At 38.9% G+C, this 18,355-nt stretch overlaps 2 protein-coding genes across 3 annotated transcripts in view; one reads left to right on the forward strand and one right to left on the reverse strand.

Annotated features, from left to right (window-relative positions):
- The window catches only part of EXOC4 (exocyst complex component 4), a 718,447-nt gene that overhangs the window by 391,105 nt on the left and 308,987 nt on the right, over positions 1–18,355 (forward strand). The window lies entirely within an intron of this gene.
- Positions 5,147–5,761, reverse strand: LOC113911785 (ATP synthase F(0) complex subunit C2, mitochondrial-like). The gene has a single exon (XM_035723388.1). It carries the CDS (start codon positions 5,702–5,704, stop codon positions 5,147–5,149), a length of 558 nt encoding a protein of 185 aa, XP_035579281.1. The 5' UTR covers positions 5,705–5,761.

The raw sequence follows: 18,355 nt of genomic DNA on the forward strand, positions 1-18,355 counted from the left end.
TTACATCAAAAACATAAAAGAGTGAGATGCTGTCCAAAAAAAAAGTTTAGGCGGTCTTGATAAAGAATCAAGAAGACTTCCAGGAGTGAAAATTTTAATCGTTGCATTAAGAATTTAGTTCATGGTTTAGATATCAGATTAGGCACACAAGAGAATTAGTAAACTACTAAACAAATCTGAAGAAATAATTAAAAGGCAATGTATAAAGACAAAAAATTTAGAAAATATGAAAGAGGAGTGGCTTTTGTACAAAGGCTGCCAGTTCTTTGATGCTCCTCCTGTCTTGACATGGAGTCCATGCCCTTGAAACTGGGCAGATTTGTGAGTGAACCAAGAGTGTGGTGTAAATAATATTATGTAATTTTTGAGGCTAAGTCATAGAAGGCTATATAGCTTCTATCGTTTTCGCTGGAATGATTGTTCTTGGAACCCTGAGCTGACATTAAAGAAATTCAATTACCCGAGGCTACATTGTTTTGAGAAATATCAAACAAGACAGAGTCCAGTCCCAGTTCTTCAGGTGACTCCTAGTCACTTTGAGTGTTGCCCTTTGAGGTCTCAGACATCATGGAACAAACAAACAAACACAGTCCATCCAGGCTCTGCCCTGTTAGAATTCTTGACTCACAGGGATGCCTGGGTAGCACAGTTAAATGTTCACCTCTTGGTTTTGGCTCAGGTCATGATCCTCAGGGGCATGAGATTAAGTCCCATGTGTGGCTCCACGCTCAGCTCGGGAGTCGGCTTGAGATTCTCTCTCCCTCTCCCTCTGCTCCTCCTGCTCATTCTCTCTTTCTCTCTCTCTCTCTGCAATAAATGAATAACCTTTAAAAAAAAAAAAGAATTCTTGACCCACAGAATGGCAGTTGTTAGTAAGTTTTGGAGTGATTTTTTATGCAGCAGTAGGTAAATGGAATAGGTAAGACAAGAAGTTCCAACAAACGTATAAACAAAGTTCCAGAAGAACATAATAGAAAGAATGGGAGAGAGGTAATATCTAAGGATATAGAAATTGAGAAATTTCTAGAATTGATAAATATGGCATGAATCCTTGCATCCCCGAATCATAACGAATTCCAAGCAGGAAAGATGAAAGAGACCCATACCTTAACGCAGCAAAATACAACCCTAGAACACCAAAGTCAAAGCTAATACATTAAAAGCAAACAGAGAGGGGAAAAAAAGATGACTTAGCAATGAAGTACAACCTGCATTGCTCAGTATAGTTAAAAACTGGAAAAGGTCTGTTAATCCAGAGAAGGATTAAAAAATACATGGTGATATGTTACAACAATGAAAAGCTACCCAGACTATCCAGCAGTAAACAATAATTGAACAGGAACTGTATACCTCAACATGAATCAATTTCATGTTTGAAGGAGAATATAGTATGATGACATTTATATAAAGTTTAAAAACATGACAAAATGTACATGTGTCTCTGTGTATTCTTTAGTAGTCCATACATGTATATAAGATAAAGGCACCTAGTTCAGAATGACAAACATTAAAATCAGTGTAGTGACAAAAGAGTATGATTGGAGAGGACTGCACTCCAGATTTTAACTCCAGTGTTTTGTTTTTTCCTTAACCGGGTAGCAGCTTCATGGGTGCTCATTAGTCTTTGTACTTAACTTGTGTGAGTATTTTATAATCCAGTTTTGAACAGGAATAAGAAGATTCAATGAAGAGGGTGAATAGGAACTGTGTGACTTCTTGAAGGAAATGTATACTTAGTCTGAAAAGATTTGGAGGATCTAGATTAAGTGAATCCTGTTTACCTCTTGGGTTAAATGAATAGTTAAAACACATAGGAGAAAGATCAAAGCAGGTCTGGCATGAAATCACTTCTACCAGACTGGGAGACTTTTGAACCTTGGCAAGGGGGGGGTTAATGAAATGGGTGGGGAGGAGGAAGTAAAATAGGAGATACAGAACTTTATGGCTGAAGTCTGGGAATTGTTTATGAATGGGACATGTTGTTTGATAACGAACAAGGTAGAACTTGAACTTTTATATCATTAATGAAACCGCTGAAAAATCTTTATAGTCTTAAAAATCTTCTGTACTTCGGAATATCTATAATAACAAATACCATGCTTTATTTTGATGAAGATGACTATTTTTCATTTCTTAAACACCTGGCAATCACTGTGATTTGTCAGCCATAAATGAAGGCCTTGTAAGGGTGTAAGGGGTGGGGGGGAGAGACCAGGGAAAGACAATCGGGAAATGAAGTAGTTTCCAATTATTAAATTGTTAAGAATGGTGGTTGTGAGGCCATTACGGGCCATTTTTATTCTTCTCTCTGATGGCACTTTGGTCAAATGGAGAAAAATGGGTTATGGAGATGACAGCTTACTTGGAGATTTCACTTGATTTTCAAATCCCTTGGCAAAACTTTTGCTCAGTCTCTTAGTTGGATCTTTTCTTTGAAAATAGATACTCATTCAGATTATTGCAAGTGTTATGGCATGTATGTGATGCACTTGGGAGTTCTAAAAAAATGCAAGAGAATCACAGGAATGGTAGTAAACATGACAGAGCTGAGCAGGAGAAAAAAGAATGTGAATGATAACTTGCCCACAAATACTGATCTTCCAGTAAATGACTCAGCTAACTTGCATGCTAGCTTTGCCCTCCTTATAGTTTTATGTTCTCACAGTTTGGGTTCTTTTAAAAATTGGGCTTACACATCATGATGCTTCATTTGCTTTTTTCTTTGCCTCATTTTAATTTTTAGCTTTCTAGGAGTAAGAATATGATCTTCTAGCCAGCCTTTCAGTTGGCTGCCATTGGGTGAGATGCCTACCCTTGGTCCACTTAGCTCCAGCTTGGTAGGATGTAATCATGCTGTAGAACAAGGTCTCTGGGCTGACCCCACGAACAGGGACCATGTGTGGAATAGGTGTACTCAGTGATAGTGGTAGTTACTTGATTTCCTCTTTATGCCCAGCTATATACAGTCAGCAGTGATTTCCATCTAACCAGCTAGCACAAACTGAGACTTAACTGGCTGCCACAGTTTTGATAAATTTGTATGCAAAGAATGGTACTAAGTTTAATGTTTGGTACTAAGTTAATGGTACTAGGTTTAATGTTTGGTACTAAGTTAATGGTACTAGGTTTAATGTTTGGCTTTCTCTGGTATCCTTACTGTTCCATGTATTTGGAGTGTAAATTACTATGATGGTATTTGCCCCTCTCTAGTGCCTCTTAACACCTTTTTCCCCACACCTTATGACTTGGTTATTAATACAAGTACTAACTTTTCTCCAAGCTAGTTAAATTCTTCAGTCTGGCCTTAAAATAAATTCAGTCAATTGTTCATTATTATTTTAGCTTACCTGGTTACTAATCAGTTGCCAGGAAATGTGACTTAAGGGAAAAAAAACCTATCGGATAAGGGTATTTATTTAACATAAACATTTGTATTAAATCTTAACATACTAGTGTATGAATCTAGGAAACTGTGTGTATGTGTACAGACATATGTAAAATTTATTTTTTAAAGTAAGCTTAGCGGACGTATTTGCCTTGAAGCACTCTTAAAATAGTTGGTCTAGAGTAGAACTATTTAGCATCACTTTACATGCCGTTGAACTCAGAGTTAGAATCATGATGGAGGCACCCCGTAATGCAAATAGAAATGTCCTGAGGTCATTGTGTAATTTTATAGGGATCTTCACCAAAGCCAAGAAGAAGGTAGTAAATTTTATTAGCATGATTAACTCTGAAAGAGCTGGCCTTTTTGGGAAGCCAGCTGAAAATAGAATTCTGTGTGTAGGCACACAATATATAGAATAGGCATTATATGGGGTATATATCTACATGCATTTTTCCTTTGATCAACACAGCCTTTAATTAACTAGAATGAAGTCTTCCACAAGATGAAAATACGTCTTGAAAAAAGTGGTAGCAATAAAACAATACCTTGCAGCTTTCTACTTAGAGTCCCAGTGGATTCGTGATTTTACTTTACATTTGAAATGACAGTATAGTGATGATTATTGCTCCTTTGGGATGGATAAGGAAAGAAATGGTGCCCAATTTTATTAGTCATTAGTATTCTCTGTTGTAAGTGGTATGGGAAGCTCTGGAACTAGAAGAACATGGCCTGAATATATTTTTTTAAACAAGTAAATTATCTTTCAGTATTAGTAAAAATGTCGTTTGTCTGCCTTAGAAAAATAAAACCTTCAGACGTAATTTAGCTTGTCTGTCATTTTAAACATTTCAGAAGACATAGCCCCCTGGTCCAGGCCCATTTTTCTTTGTCAGGAGCTCATGGTTCATTGGTTCCTGGATGAAAGTTTTGACATTTATATTACACTCTGAGTACTTGAGAAACCAAAGGGTGCCAGTTCTTTTGGAATTAAATAATGGTATCTCCTGTACCAGGCAGACATTTGCAATATTCTATGTACGGTCTGAAATTGTTGAATGCCCTCTTTCCTTACATATTTTTGTCATAATACTCTTTATTACTGTTCTTGTTATATTGCTGTTTATTACTGTCCATCTTTATAGTTTCTTCCATATGCAACCCAGTCCTTCTCATGCCCACATTTATTGCTGTAGGTCAAATAGTTAAGAAATCCAGTCGTGAAACTCTGTTTTGATCTCCAAATAAAACAGCTCATGCTTCCAGCCATATCTTGGTGAATAATTCTCAGAGTGGAGTGACTGTTCATGACCATGCTGAAAATCCTTTCCCTGACCATTTTAAGCTTCTTTCTTGAGTGTTCACCCAGCTCCTATCCCATCTCTTGACTCTAGCACAATAAAGTCAGGGACGCTGAGTAATCCTGTGGCCCAGTCTTCACACACCAGTCCAGTCCTGAGAGCTGTGACGTATCTATACTTCCAGTTTTTCCAATTACTCCCAATTTTCTTGAAGAGGAAAAAAATCACTTTTTAAAATTCATCTCACAGCAAAACTTTATAAAGATCCTGTTTCTTCTTCTTCTTCTTCTTCTTCTTCTTCTTCTTCTTCTTCTTCTTCTTCTTCTTCTTCTTCTTCTTCCTCCTCCTCCTCCTCCTCCTCCTCCTCCTCTTCCTCCTCCTCCTCCTCCCCCTCTCCTCCTCCTCCTTCTTCTTCTTCTTTCTTCTTCTTTCTTCTTCTTTCTTCTTCACCACACAGTCTTTATTTATCTTCCCTCTGTGAAACCCTGAGCCAACTGCTTTCCCTGGGCTGCGTAGGGAGGTCCAGGAAAAGGAACATACAGGGCAGATGAGACATGGGAGGAAGACCTGTGGGAAGGGGACATGGCTCTATCACATGGGCAAAGAGGATGAGAAAGGCCATCGTCAGGCAAAAGAGTCCCATTGGCTCTGGGAGGGCAAAGCCCAGAATGGTGTAGGAGAAGAACCATTGCTTCAGAGAGGGGTTCCTGGCATCACCAATGATGAGGCTCCCAAGATCAGTCTCAGTTCCAGCCCCAGAGCCAGCCGCCCCTACCATGGCAGCCCCAGTCCCGATGAACTTGGCTGCTGTGTCAATGTCCCTTGAAATGGCACTGGTTTGGAAACTGCATCTAGGAATGAGTGAGGTCAGGGGGCATGGGGCTGCCCAGCTGCTGAGGCTCTGATCTGCCAGTGTCTCTGGTGGTTTTAGGACCACTGCAGACAGTGGTGGGCTCAACAGCTGAGACATGCTCCTGACCAAGAAGGGGGTGGAGACGAACTTGGCACAGGCAAACATTTTCAGGGGCTGAGGGGCTTTGGTGGGAGAGCTGCTCCCAGTGCAGAGAAGACAGAGAGGGGCGTGCGGACGGTGGGGGGGATGTGTGGGAAGAGTAAAAAGAAGCTGTAAACATCCTCTTTTCTTCAAGGGTTTTCCAGCAGCAACTTTTCATCCCTTTCTTCCTAGAAATCAGCATTTCTTAATAATATTGTCAATGAATCACATTTGTTAAGCATTTGCCCCATGTCAGACAACGTGCTAACCACTTCACGTGCACTATTTTTACACAAACAAACCTGTGTGGTATGCCCTGTTGAGATCTTTGTTGCTTTGGAGGGGGAAATTGAGGTTCAAAGACTTGAAGTAACATGACCCTCATCACATGGTCAGGAAGTCACGGAGCCATGCTTCAAACCCAGGCAGCCTGATACCAGAGCTTGCTGTCTTCACGGTCATGTGCATTGAAATCAGTAAAAATGTGTGTAATGCTGTCCCTGTCCAGACAGCCATACTGAACTCAGTCTCAGTAGGCCCTAAAAGAGAAGGGCTATAAGAAAGGTTTTTTTGTATTATAAGAAGGGAGAAGCAGGCTAGAAAAGCAGAGATAGGGTCTCAGGGAAGGCCTTAGAGAAGAGATTATCGCGAAGGAAAGTTTCAGTGGGTGTGGCCAGATAGTGTAGGATTATTCAAGGCTGAGAAGAAAAGGCAAGTGGTTCTCACAGGGTGACTGATACCCCAGTACCATCTCATCCCCTGGGAAATTGTTAGAAATGCAAACTCTCAGTCCCACCCAGACCTGTGGAATCAGAAACACTAAAGGTCATGCTCCCCAATTTGCATTTTTGCAAATCCTTACAGGTGATCCTGATACTTGTTCAATTTTGAGAACCACTCTAAATGCTCAGAAGGTGAGAACACATGGCTTATTTCAAGAATTTGAATATGAGGGGCGCCTGGGTGGCTCAGTTTGTTCAGAGTCTGCCTTCAACTCAGGTCGTGATCCTGGGGTCCTGGGATCAAGCCCCTGCGTTGGGCTCCCTGCTCAGCAAGGAATCTGTTTCTCCCCTTCCCCACCGCCAGCTCGAGTTCTCTCTTGCTACCTCTCTCCCTCTCAAATAAATAAATAAAATCTTAAAAAAAAAAGAATTTTTATATTATTTTCACCTCTCTCCTTGCAACCAGAAGGAATAGAGTTGTGTCTTCATCACACCTACCTTGCCTGTCTCTGGTTCAATAGTATTTGGGAGAGAAGCAGTTGAAGATATATTCTCTTTTTGTTTTTAGATAAGAAAGTAGACTTTGTGGATAGCAAGAGTCAACATTTCACCCTCAAGAGTTGAGCCTCTTTCCAGTATTATCTAATGGGTGGGTCAAAGCCAACCCATTAACAGCTTGAGTCTTCGTTGATGGTAGTTAAACTGATAGTGACAGCAACTTTTCTGGTCATCAGTATCAATGATGTCCATTAAGTGTCTCCCCATTTTATAAGTTTGACGTGCAATTCTAGAATTATCTGAATTATGCTTATCTGAACAGCTATGTTTGCGTGCATCAAATCCTGTTATAATAAAAGCCAAAGGACTGTCCAGTTTCATTTATTGTACTCAAATGAGGCGGTAGTAAGGATTGCTTGAAATAATAGTTTTATATGAAGATTAACATGTAAACCTGGTTGGTGTGTTCTCCACATTTCAGAGATTATTTGTACTATTTCTTTAGTCATTAAAAAACAAAATATAGTACTGTTCATAGAGCATTTAAAGCATGACAGTGTAAATGTAAAACAAATTGATAGTCCCTCTTAAATTTTGGTCTTTTTTTCTTCATAATCCCTTGGGTTTTTTAATGTTGTTGTAGTTGATACTGTATTGACATAATGTACTAAGTTCTTGAAATTTACTGCTTTTGAACAGCACATTAATCCCCCTCTCCTTTTTTACTGTGTTTCTATTATATTTATCATAATTTTATTTTAATTTATTTGTTTACATGTCAGCCTCCCTTTTTAAACTCAGAAGGCAGGAAGTCTTGTCAGTGTCCCATGCCCAGCCAGGGAATTATTACTAGATTCTTTTTTACTTTTTAAATGATACCACAAATGGCTCTGTCAGTCAGTCATGCACAATATATTCATTTAATAAAGATTTATTAAGCACCAACTTTGTGTATTTACTGCTTTAGGAAATTTATTCTAAGCACTGGTCTGGAATTGGCTGCCTGAGAATTACTACCTAGGGAACATTAAGGACAGACCACATTTCTGGGCCCACCCTCGTCATTCAGATGCTACAGGTGAAAGTCTGGGACCTGGGATGCTAGTATCAGAAAGCTCCCAGTGATAGTTCTAATGTTTCCTTAGGACTGAATGATAAAGAGATGGTCTTTACGTAGACTGGTTAGTCTTCTTCCTTATCTTTTGTCATTGTCTTTTTTTTTTTTTTAATTATTTGAGAGAGAGTGAGCAAGAGAGAGAGAAAACAAGCAGGGAGGAGGGGCAGAGGCAGAGGGAGGAGCCGACTCCGCACGGAGCAAAGAGCCTGGTGTGGGGCTCTACCCGCGAACCCCGGGATCATGACCTGAGCCGAAGGCAGGCGCTTCACCGACTGAGCCACCCTGGCTCCCTTTTATTTATCTTTGTTCTCATTCAGTGAAGCAAACTGGAAGGGGCACCTGGGTGGCTCAGTCAGTTAAGACTCTGACTCTTGATTTCAGCTCAGGTCATGATCTCAGGGTCCCGAGACTGGGCCCCATGTCAGGCTCCGCGCTCGTTGGGGAGTCTGCCTGTCCCTCTCCCTCTCCTCCTCTCCTCACTCCTGTGCGCACATGCCCTCTCTCAAATAAATAATAAAATCTTAAAAAAAAAAAGGAAAACTGGAAGTAAAATGGGGAGATGATGGCTTATTTTAATGCTGAAGGAAGAGGAAGGCACTTTAACAAATATTTTATTTAACTGTTACAGTTCTTCTGGGAAGTAAATAGTATTATTCTCATTTTTTCCTGTAAGACATTTTTGTTCCATAAAACATTTTTTTTCCATAAAACATAAAAAATCTTACACAAGGTCACACATCTAGTTAGTGCTACAGTATGGATGAAAACCCCGAGCTGTGTAACTCTGGAGCCCACCTTCGATTCCCCTAATATACCCAGCTGTGCTATAAAATGGAAATCAGCTGTTTTAAAAACGTGCTGTGCTAACTGCATTTGTGTTCAGTTTTAAGAACAAAGAAAAAAACACAAATAAGTTGATGCTTCATAAAAAAAAAAGCTCGAATGCTCTATGAGGAAAAAAAGATTAAGTTGATTTTATATATGTGGCCTTTGATTTTATTCCCCCCAACCCCCTGCTCTGTGTATCGATGCCTTTCCATGTAAAAAAGCCTTAGGCTTTTTGTATTGTATATAGTTTTGTTTGTATATAGTTTTAAAGTAGTGATTTCATTTTTGAGTTGAGACTATTAATCTTAAAGAAGATGCATAAGGATATTATACAACTTTATTTTTTAGCCCTGTAGATTTTATATCTCTTAAACTGAAAACAGCTACCAATATATAGCAGGCATGTTACTCCAGACCAGGATGTCAGGTCTTGTTTTTGTTTTTATTTCTGTCAAATAACGTTGGCTATTATTTTTCACTCTGGATGGTTTTTGAGGCCATGTATTTAGATTTTGAACTTTAAAGTTTGGAAGCTGGTGGTAAATTTATATGGTGTCATGTGTCTATAATATGGAAATTAAAAATAGGGTCCGGATGGGGCACCTGGGTGGCTCAGTCGTTAAGCGTCTGCCTTCGACTCAGGTCACGATCCCAGGGTCCTGGGATCGAGCCCCGCGTCGGGCTCCCCTGCTGTGCGGGAAGCCTGCTTCTCCCTCTCCCAGTCCCCCTGCTTGTGTTCCCTCTCTTGCTGTGTCTCTGTCAAGTTAATAAATAAAATCTTTACCAAAAAATAAATAAATAAATAGGGTCCTGATAATAAATTAGTCAATAAGAATAGGCATATGCTTACCAGTTTGATGCCATGCATATATTGTTTCTTATCAAATTATGCACTAACCTTGAGGTAGCTTTTGAAAAGTACTGTTACTGTTAATTAGTATCAACATTTGCCCTGATATGATATAAATGTTTGCAAGAGTGAAATCACAACACATATTAAAGAGGCTAGTATGAACTGGGGATATATTTACAGAGGGATATATTTACATTTAGTTAGGCTGTTGAAAGTTTCGTATTCTTAAACTCTTCTGTGCCTTTGGGGTGCCCTTCACCTTATCCGCCGGAGCAAATTGATGATCATCGCTCAGTTCCACTCTTCTGTAGAGTTTGGTGAGCCTGACCCTTTTTATGATGAATCAATGAATAGGCTGAATCACTTCCTGTAGTGATTTATCTGAGTGTGTGTCTTCTGTACTACTCTGAGCTCCTTCATGTAAGGACCATCTCTAGGAACTCCAGCAGAGTCTAAAACGTTGCACATTCTCTAAAGGTTTGATTTTGGCTTAATGAATAAAGTTTATTGTTTGCCGTTGCAGTGGAAAATGTACTAGAGCAATTGATTTTGCATTATTCATTGTGAGATCTATATTAAGACTATTACTTTTAGGAAAACTGAGATCCAGAGTAGCTCAAGAGCTTGCTACAGTCATATAGAAGATTCCTTAAATTTAGTCTGACACTATGTTCATTTGTCTTTCAATCCTATATACTTTTCAGTAAACCAGCATGTGCCAAACTGTGTTCCACAAGACACTAGTGCCCCAGAAAATGTAACTGGCGACATGGCCAGTAAGGGAAAAGAATAGCATTTGGGGGCGGGGGGAGCCTTGGTTAAATAAAATTTAATAGGATTTTTTACTCCAGGACTTTTCTGAACTATGATGCGCTGAAGTACAGAGTGCCAGAGAGACTGATAGAGCAGGCGGTATTTTCCAAAATTATGTGTTAACCCCCTCTTTAAATTTACTCTTCTCTGGAGAGACATTTTTTTTTTTCAAAAGATACAATTTAGAGAAGCTGTACTAAATGAATTCTGTATGATGTTGATTCAAGTTCTTTATATCAAAGTCATCTTGACTTTGTGTGTGAACAAAAGAAATTGAAAGATATTGGTTGTGGACTCTTTTCCTGGATTTGTCTCTGATTTACTCTTTGAGCTTTGACAAATTCCAAAAGTGCAGGAAATTGTTTCCATTTATTCATTAATAAAGGGGATATCTGGGGAGACACATGGTCAAATACTCAGCCTTAGAATCTCGTGATTTTGAGCCTGTAAGTCTGTTGGTTTGCTAATAGGTCCTAGTCCAGAGGTATATGTCAGATAGTATTACAACTAATAACACTGGACAATCCACATTCATTTATTTTACTCAGTGTACATTTTGTTGCCTGAAGTAGGTTGACTTGGTAATTGTTTTTTATATGGAGACTTAGTTATCCAGTGTGGTCCAAGGAACATTGCAGGGACCACTCTCTGTTATAGTTTATTTGTTAGTTAATAAAGGGAAAAAAACCAGAGCCCTTCTCTGCTGTTAAATACTAACTTTTAATAGTATCTGTTTTCAGAAAATTTAACTTGATCAAATTCAAATCCTAGGCTTAATATGAATTAAAGTTTAATTATAAGAGGGCAGTTAGAGGTAGTTGTAATTTCAGAAGGAAACCTCTGCAAGCTAATAGAGATTGTGGATTTGGGGAGAGAATCCATAGCACTGGTTGTAAAGAGGAAGGACCCATTAGTGTCCAGAATAATCAGTATAAGGCAATATTACTGCCATCACTATGTTGAATTCGTGGTAGTAGAAAGGACAATTGAGTTTTTATAGTTTCCTCAAGGAACTAAGTAACTTAATTTGATTAAATGTAGTCTGGCAAAAAGAATCTGCACAAAATAAAAATTGTGAATTTGAGAATAAGAATAGCAGGCCTATTTGAATTTAAAAAGGAAGGGGGAGCTCCAGCTGTGAATTAGTGTGGAAGGAGTATAACCACCTGACTGGAGACTCCACCATTTTCTACCTTGATGAATTGGGACAGCTCTCTCTCTACATTTACTTAAAAGGAAGTGGGCTATAATTCTAGGAGTCTAAGCTAGGAATGTAGAAGAAAGTAAAGTAAACATGTCTTTGCAACCGATTTTTTAGTTGACATGTTAGAAGTATCATAGAAGGACTGATTTTTTTTTTTTACTAAACATTACAGATTTGATCATTTAATTTTATCCATAAAAATACTTAAATATTTATTCATTTATTTATTTGTTTTTAAAGATTTTATTTATTTGACAGTGAGCAAGAGAGAGAGCACAAGCAGGGGCAGAGGGAGAGGGAGAAGCAGACTCCCTGTTGAGCAGGAAGCCCACATGGGGCTGGATCCCAGGGCCTGGAGATCATGACCTGAGCCAAAGGCAGATGCTTAACTGACTGAGCTACCCAGGCGTACCCTTAAATATTTTTTTTTAATATAAAAAAATGCCACCAAAGCTCCAGTTTTTTTCCCCCTGCCTCAGGTTTTTTTTATTTTTTAATTTAAATTCAATATAATTAACATATAGTGTATTATTAGTTTCAGGGGTAGAATTCAGTGATCCATCAGTTGCATATAATACCAAGTGCTCATTACATCAAGTGTGCTCCTTAGTGGAGCACCCAATTACCCCATTCCCCCCCGCCTCCCCTCCAGCAACCCTCAGTTTGTTTCCTAGAGTTAAGAGTCTTATGGTTTGCCTCCCTCTCTGTTTTTATCTTACTTTATTTTTCGTTCCCTTCCATAGTTTTTTTTTTTCAATCTTCCTTTGGAATTACCTTTGAGCAAATTTAAGGACCCAAAAATTAAGTAGAATTGCTTTATATATTACTATATATTTTTATATATACTTATATGTATTTATGTGTATGTATATACACACAAATATTTTTGTAACATCAAATAAAGTACCTAATTTATTTACTTCTTCATTCATTAGACTGAGGTTTAAATGATTTTAAATGGTCCAAAAAACTTTAATAGATAAAGATATGTCATCATTTCATTTTTTTAAAGGCATTTCCTGATGTAGAATATTTTAACAGTGGCAGCAGCTCTGAGGCAAATATCTTCCATCCATAGGCAAGTATTGTGGAAAGACTCTTATTGGGATGTTTACATTATCATATGTTTGTTAAGAATAGCAATTATCTTACAGCATATTCTTACCTGGTGAAAAAAAACAGAAAGGACCAGATAAGCAGGAGATTTGAGAATACAAATGTGGAGATGTATACCAATGAAAATAAATAGTATCTTAAATTTGCAAGTGGTATTGCATTAAAGGGTTATAAAACACCTAGAAAGTCATAATTTTCCAAGTTGAATTTTTCTGAATAAAAATTTTCTGAGTTAAAATGTAGTCCTAGACTTCAGAAATTTTCCATTATTCAAATAGCTCTTACACACCCTCAAAAAGATCTGTGCAGAATATAATAGGATTGCATAATTCACAGTCTGTGATAGGATAATCTGAATTGGAGCTGAGTTGAAGCATATTACCTTAAAGATTTTAATGAAATTGAATATTAACACAATTAAACAAGATCAACCAGATCAAAAGCTAACAATCAAATTGTTTTAGGTACTGTTAAAGACCTTGCCTCTACTGGGGCTTTGCTATGCCAATTATACACGTGATTTATTTGTGTATTATATTTTCTACTAGATAGCATTTAGCTGGAAGTTCTGCTGCATTTATAGGACTTTAGAAATGATGAAAGCTTTTTTTAAGATAAAAGTATAGTATTCACTTGTCCTTTCTGCTAATGTGTGAATGGACTTCCCTCCCAACTAGTTCGAATTGTCACCTGTATGACTACCATGTATATGTAGGCATGCAAGTTTGTGTGTGTGAAAAATTACACATGTGTATACCTTTTTATTTTATTAGTTCCATTTGCCCCAATATTATTAAGTTATTACAATGAACACATCTAGTTAAACTGTTTCCAGCATGGTACCTTCCTTCTCCTTTGTAAGAATTTACAAATTTGGTTTATCGGTTACAAATGCCTACTGCAATGGTGATAGACACATATGTGTATATTTGTATGTACATGTATACACATATACAAACTCCTAAGTCAATACTGGACATAATTTTTGGTTGACTAATAAGTGTACAGATCAGCACTCTCCCAAAGACACATGAGTCACATTAAAAAAAAAAAAAGGAAAGATAAAAGGTTGAAATAAATTCAATAGTATATTTTATTTCACCCAGTACATCCAAAATATCATTTTGTTCATCTTAAAATATAAAACTGGCAGTTATTTTACCAGCAAAAATGGGTTTATTTGGGAATAATGGAGCATTGCAGTCAGGGCCAGCTGTGGGAAAACCACAGGCACTTCTGGACAACAAAGGAGAGGTATAGAGAAAAGGAGGGAGTCAGGAAGGCTGTTAGAAACAAAAAGTCCAGTGGAGTAAACTCAGAGTTCCAAATACAGTTGTTTTTCATTGGCTGAGTTGTGCCTGTCTCTCATTGGCTAGGCTGTTGCTAGGGCAAAGGAAAGCCTTTCTTCTTCCTGCTGAGATGGCAAAGAAGTGTCTTTGTCCAAGGTGCTTCTCTTCCTGTTGCGTCTGCAATTGATGAATGGTAGGGCATGAGTGCACCCCCTGCCGGCCTCCTTTCTAAATGAGATTTCCTGTTATTAATTTTCCACAACTTCAACTTGTAATTAAAAAAAAAAAAGATTACATTTTACATTCTGATTTTCATACTACCTCTTAGAAATCCAGTATGTATTTTATCCTTCGAGCACATCTCAGTTTGGACTAGACACACGCTTAACAGCTACATGTAGCTGTGGCTCCTGTCTGGGACCCCACAGGCCTGGGTGTTTATCATCAGTGTGCACACCCAGTGTGAGCTGCAAGGAGGATAGAGATTTCGAGAATAGTGAAGTGAGGATGAAATCAGAGATCGTTTAACAGCTTCTCCAGTAATCACTGCTCCTTTCCTACAGAAAGTTCAAAACAAAACAAAACAAAAAACCCCACAGGGTAGGGGGGAAAAAAAAGGAGAGAAAAGACAGCTTTCTAAATATATGTGGACACAAAGACTATCTGCCAAAAGAGCTGCCTGAATTATGTTTCTTTGTTTGCTGACAGAAGCCACATTTTTCAAATTCAAAACTGGGATAAGGACCACAGAAATTTCCATTCCTTGCTGATTTCCTTCTCGGGTTGTGGAAGAAAAGCCTACCTGCTTCCCAGTTGCAGGCAGCCTGCAGAGATGGGAAGCTCTCATTAACATCCCTATTGTGGAGGGCAGGGCCCGGACCTGCTCTGAGGGGAGGCGGAGTTACTTGAGCAATTTGCTTCTCAAAAGAGATTGCAAATGGAAGTTTCTGCACCTGCTATAGCTCAAGCCCAATTACTAAGAATGTGAAGGGGGTGTCCTAGTCCCTAGAATGGGCTGCTTATGCAACAAATTTATTTCTCACCCTTGTGGAGGCTGGTAGTCCAAGGTCACCGTGGTGCCAGCATACTCAGGTTCTGGTGAGTTCCCTGTTCTTGGTTTACAGATGGCCACCTTCCTGCCTTGTCCTCAAAGGGTGGAAAGAGGAAGCATTGCTATCTCTTCCTCTCCTTAAAAGAGCCCTAATTCCATCAGGAGGCTCTACCCCCATGACCTTATCTAAACTTAATTACCACCCAAAGACCCCCACCTCCAAATACCATTACCCTGGAGGTTAGAGCTTCATCATACGAATTCCGGAGGGACACAAACACTGAGTCCATCACACAGGGACTGCTTTATATCTCAAGTGTGTTCTTACACTATTTTACCTGTATATACTCACTGGCCTTTACCTACATGTTTGTCTTTTTTTTTTTTTAAAGGTTTTATTTATTTGACAGAGAGAGCATAAGCGGCGGGGGGGGGGACAGCAGAGGGAGAGGGAGAAGCAGGCTTCCCGCCGAGCAGGGAGCCCGATGTGGGACTCGATCCCAGGACCCTGGGATCATGACCCGAGCCGAAGGCAGATGCTTAACCTACTGAGCCACCCAGGCGCCCCCATGTTTGTCTTTTTTTAAAAAACCAATGTAAAACTGAAGCCAAGAGACTCATTTAGCATATAATTAATTGTCAGTTGCTTTGAAGGATTTACATTGAAGCTTTTACTGGTAAAATGATAGAAATCAACCAGGGATTAGTTAAAATGACAAAAAAAAAAACCCACTATTAAATAGATACAGAAAAATAATTGACAATGAAATACCAATTAATTTGATTAACAGTTTCCTATTTTATTTTAAAGTAGATTATAGAAGGGACATCTGGGTGGCTCAGTTGGTTAAGTGTCTGCCTTTGGCTCAGGTCGTGATCCCAGAGTCCTGGGATCGAATCCCACATCGGGCTCCCTGCTCAGCAGGGAGTCTGCTTCTCTCTCTCCTTCTGCCACTCCCCCTACTTGTGCTCTCTTTCTCTGGCAAATTAATAAAATCTTTTTTAAAAAACAAAAGTAGATTATACAGACCTGTAGTTTTTTTTTTCTCAACTCTCAATTGCTTATTTTTGAAAAATATGTTAACATTTTTGTTTCTGACAGATACAAGGACTTGAAATTTTGAAATTCTGGTTATCTTAAGTGACAGTGGACAGTTACGTAGATAATGGAATAATAAAAATGATACTTGAAATTTGCATGGTGCTTTATAGTTCATATTATTTATAAAGTGCTTTTTTGAAATCCTCAAGATAGAACCTAATAAAAACTCAGAGAAGTTTGGGGACAAGGCCACCTAGCTGTCCGCCAAGGTAAATCCTGCTTCTGACTTAAAGACCCCTTAGTTCTTTTTTTTTTTCCTATCTTTAAATTTTTTATTGTTATGTTAATCACCATACATTACCTCATTAGTTTTTGATGTAGTGTTCCATGATTCATTGTTTGTGCATAATACCCAGTGCTCCACGCAGACCGTGCCCTCTTTAATACCCATCACCAGGCTAACCCATCCCCCCACCCCCCTCCCCTCTAGAACCCTCAGTTTGTTTTTCAGCATCCATCATCTCTCATGGTTCAAGACCCCTTAGTTCTTCTATTAGAATGCAGCAGAATCTCCTGATTTATAAGAATTACAGGGAAAAGAAGACAGAAAAAGTAGAATATGTGGTCATTACAGGAAAAGGAATTCTTCATAAGTGACTTGCAACTAAAATGAATAATGAGCTTGAGGCATGTATCGTCACAAGCTCTAATTGACTTGATACTGAGTTTGGGAAAGAACAAATATTCTGGTTCGCTAGGTAGGGACGTATTGATTGGAAGGGTTAGGTGACTTACTGAGTCCTAATAAAAGAATTTCTGCATCACTGAAAGAGAGGATCTGACTTTAACTGGCATAGTTTCGAGGAAAAAGGCAACCAGTGTGTTGATTCATTTATTCATTATTATGTTCTGGGGAACAAAGACAAGAATGTCTGCCATCATGGAGCTTAAATTCTGGTGGGACAGAAGTTTCTATTTTATTGCAGGCACTGTGCTGAGTACTTACTTGATATCTCTCAAAAGTCCTATGGCAACCTCTGGCATTATCGTATTTCCAATTTAAAGATGAAAAAACGGAGTCTCAGTAAGTTGCTCAATATTACACAGCCAGTAAGCACCGGGAACAGTAATTAAACCTTGTTCTGTCTGGCCCCCTTTTACCCCATAGTTCCACTATGGTCTCCCAGGTCACCCTCTTTATGAGAATACTTTTCCAAATGTCAGCGTTTAATAATGTTAGAACCTCTAGGTTTGCTCATCATTCATTTGCTTTTTTTCAAAGCATTCATTTTGTAGTATTGGGCTTAGCTATGTCTTCAAAAGCAATTACGTGTGATATGTTTAGTCTGATTTGGTAGCACAAATGACTGCTTCCCCTCAGCAACAACAGGAAGATTCTTAATGGGCGCTATCTTCAGAATGTGATTCTGATAAGCAATTGCCTCTTTAATAGTGTAGTCTGTGTAATAGCAAAGGACAGCCAATTATAATCAGGCACTGTCTGCCAAGGTTGACTCTGGTGGGGCTGCTAGAGAAATAATATAGATTTTGTGAAGGAATAGAATGAGGGAGGTGACATCAAAAGGAAAAAAAAAAGGCAAGACGGTTGCAAACTGATGACCAGCAGCAGCTTGTCTCTGGGCTTTGCCCTGGCAGGTTAGAGTTGGCACTTGCCAAGTGGTATCGTCCTCTTATTTCTTATCAAATTAAGGTTTTGATTACATGTGGCCCAAGGGAGGGGGCATAATCGTATTTAGTATCTGTTAGGCCAAATCCCAGACTAGTAGCTGGGGGATGACATCTCTTCTTTGGCTAGGCGAACTTAGCATTGTTTTTTAAGATTTCCTGTCATGGAGTCATCACTACCATCATTGGTTTTCTGTTCCCTTTTCAGGGAGGTGTGAGATCGTAGTGTCGTGAAGAGCCTGTGGCTCTGTGGCTTGATTACCTTGGTCCTGCTCTCTTCCTCGCTGTGAAACCTTGGGCAGATGCCTTAGGTCTCTCTGTCTCTGTTTCCTCGTCTGTAAAATGGGGATAGCAGTAGAACTCACTTGATAGGATTTGCGTGAGTGAAGCACTTAGACCAGTACCTAGCCCGTGGTTAATGCTACAGGTATTAGGGACTGTGACTATGATTGTTGT

This window comes from Zalophus californianus, chromosome 12 (assembly GCF_009762305.2).
Source record: "Zalophus californianus isolate mZalCal1 chromosome 12, mZalCal1.pri.v2, whole genome shotgun sequence".
Taxonomy (NCBI): Eukaryota; Metazoa; Chordata; class Mammalia; order Carnivora; family Otariidae; genus Zalophus; species Zalophus californianus.

Bases quoted from the DNA above. Each gene is read 5' to 3' on its own strand.
- LOC113911785 (XM_035723388.1), bottom strand. From the start codon at position 5,704: ATGTTTGCCTGTGCCAAGTTCGTCTCCACCCCCTTCTTGGTCAGGAGC.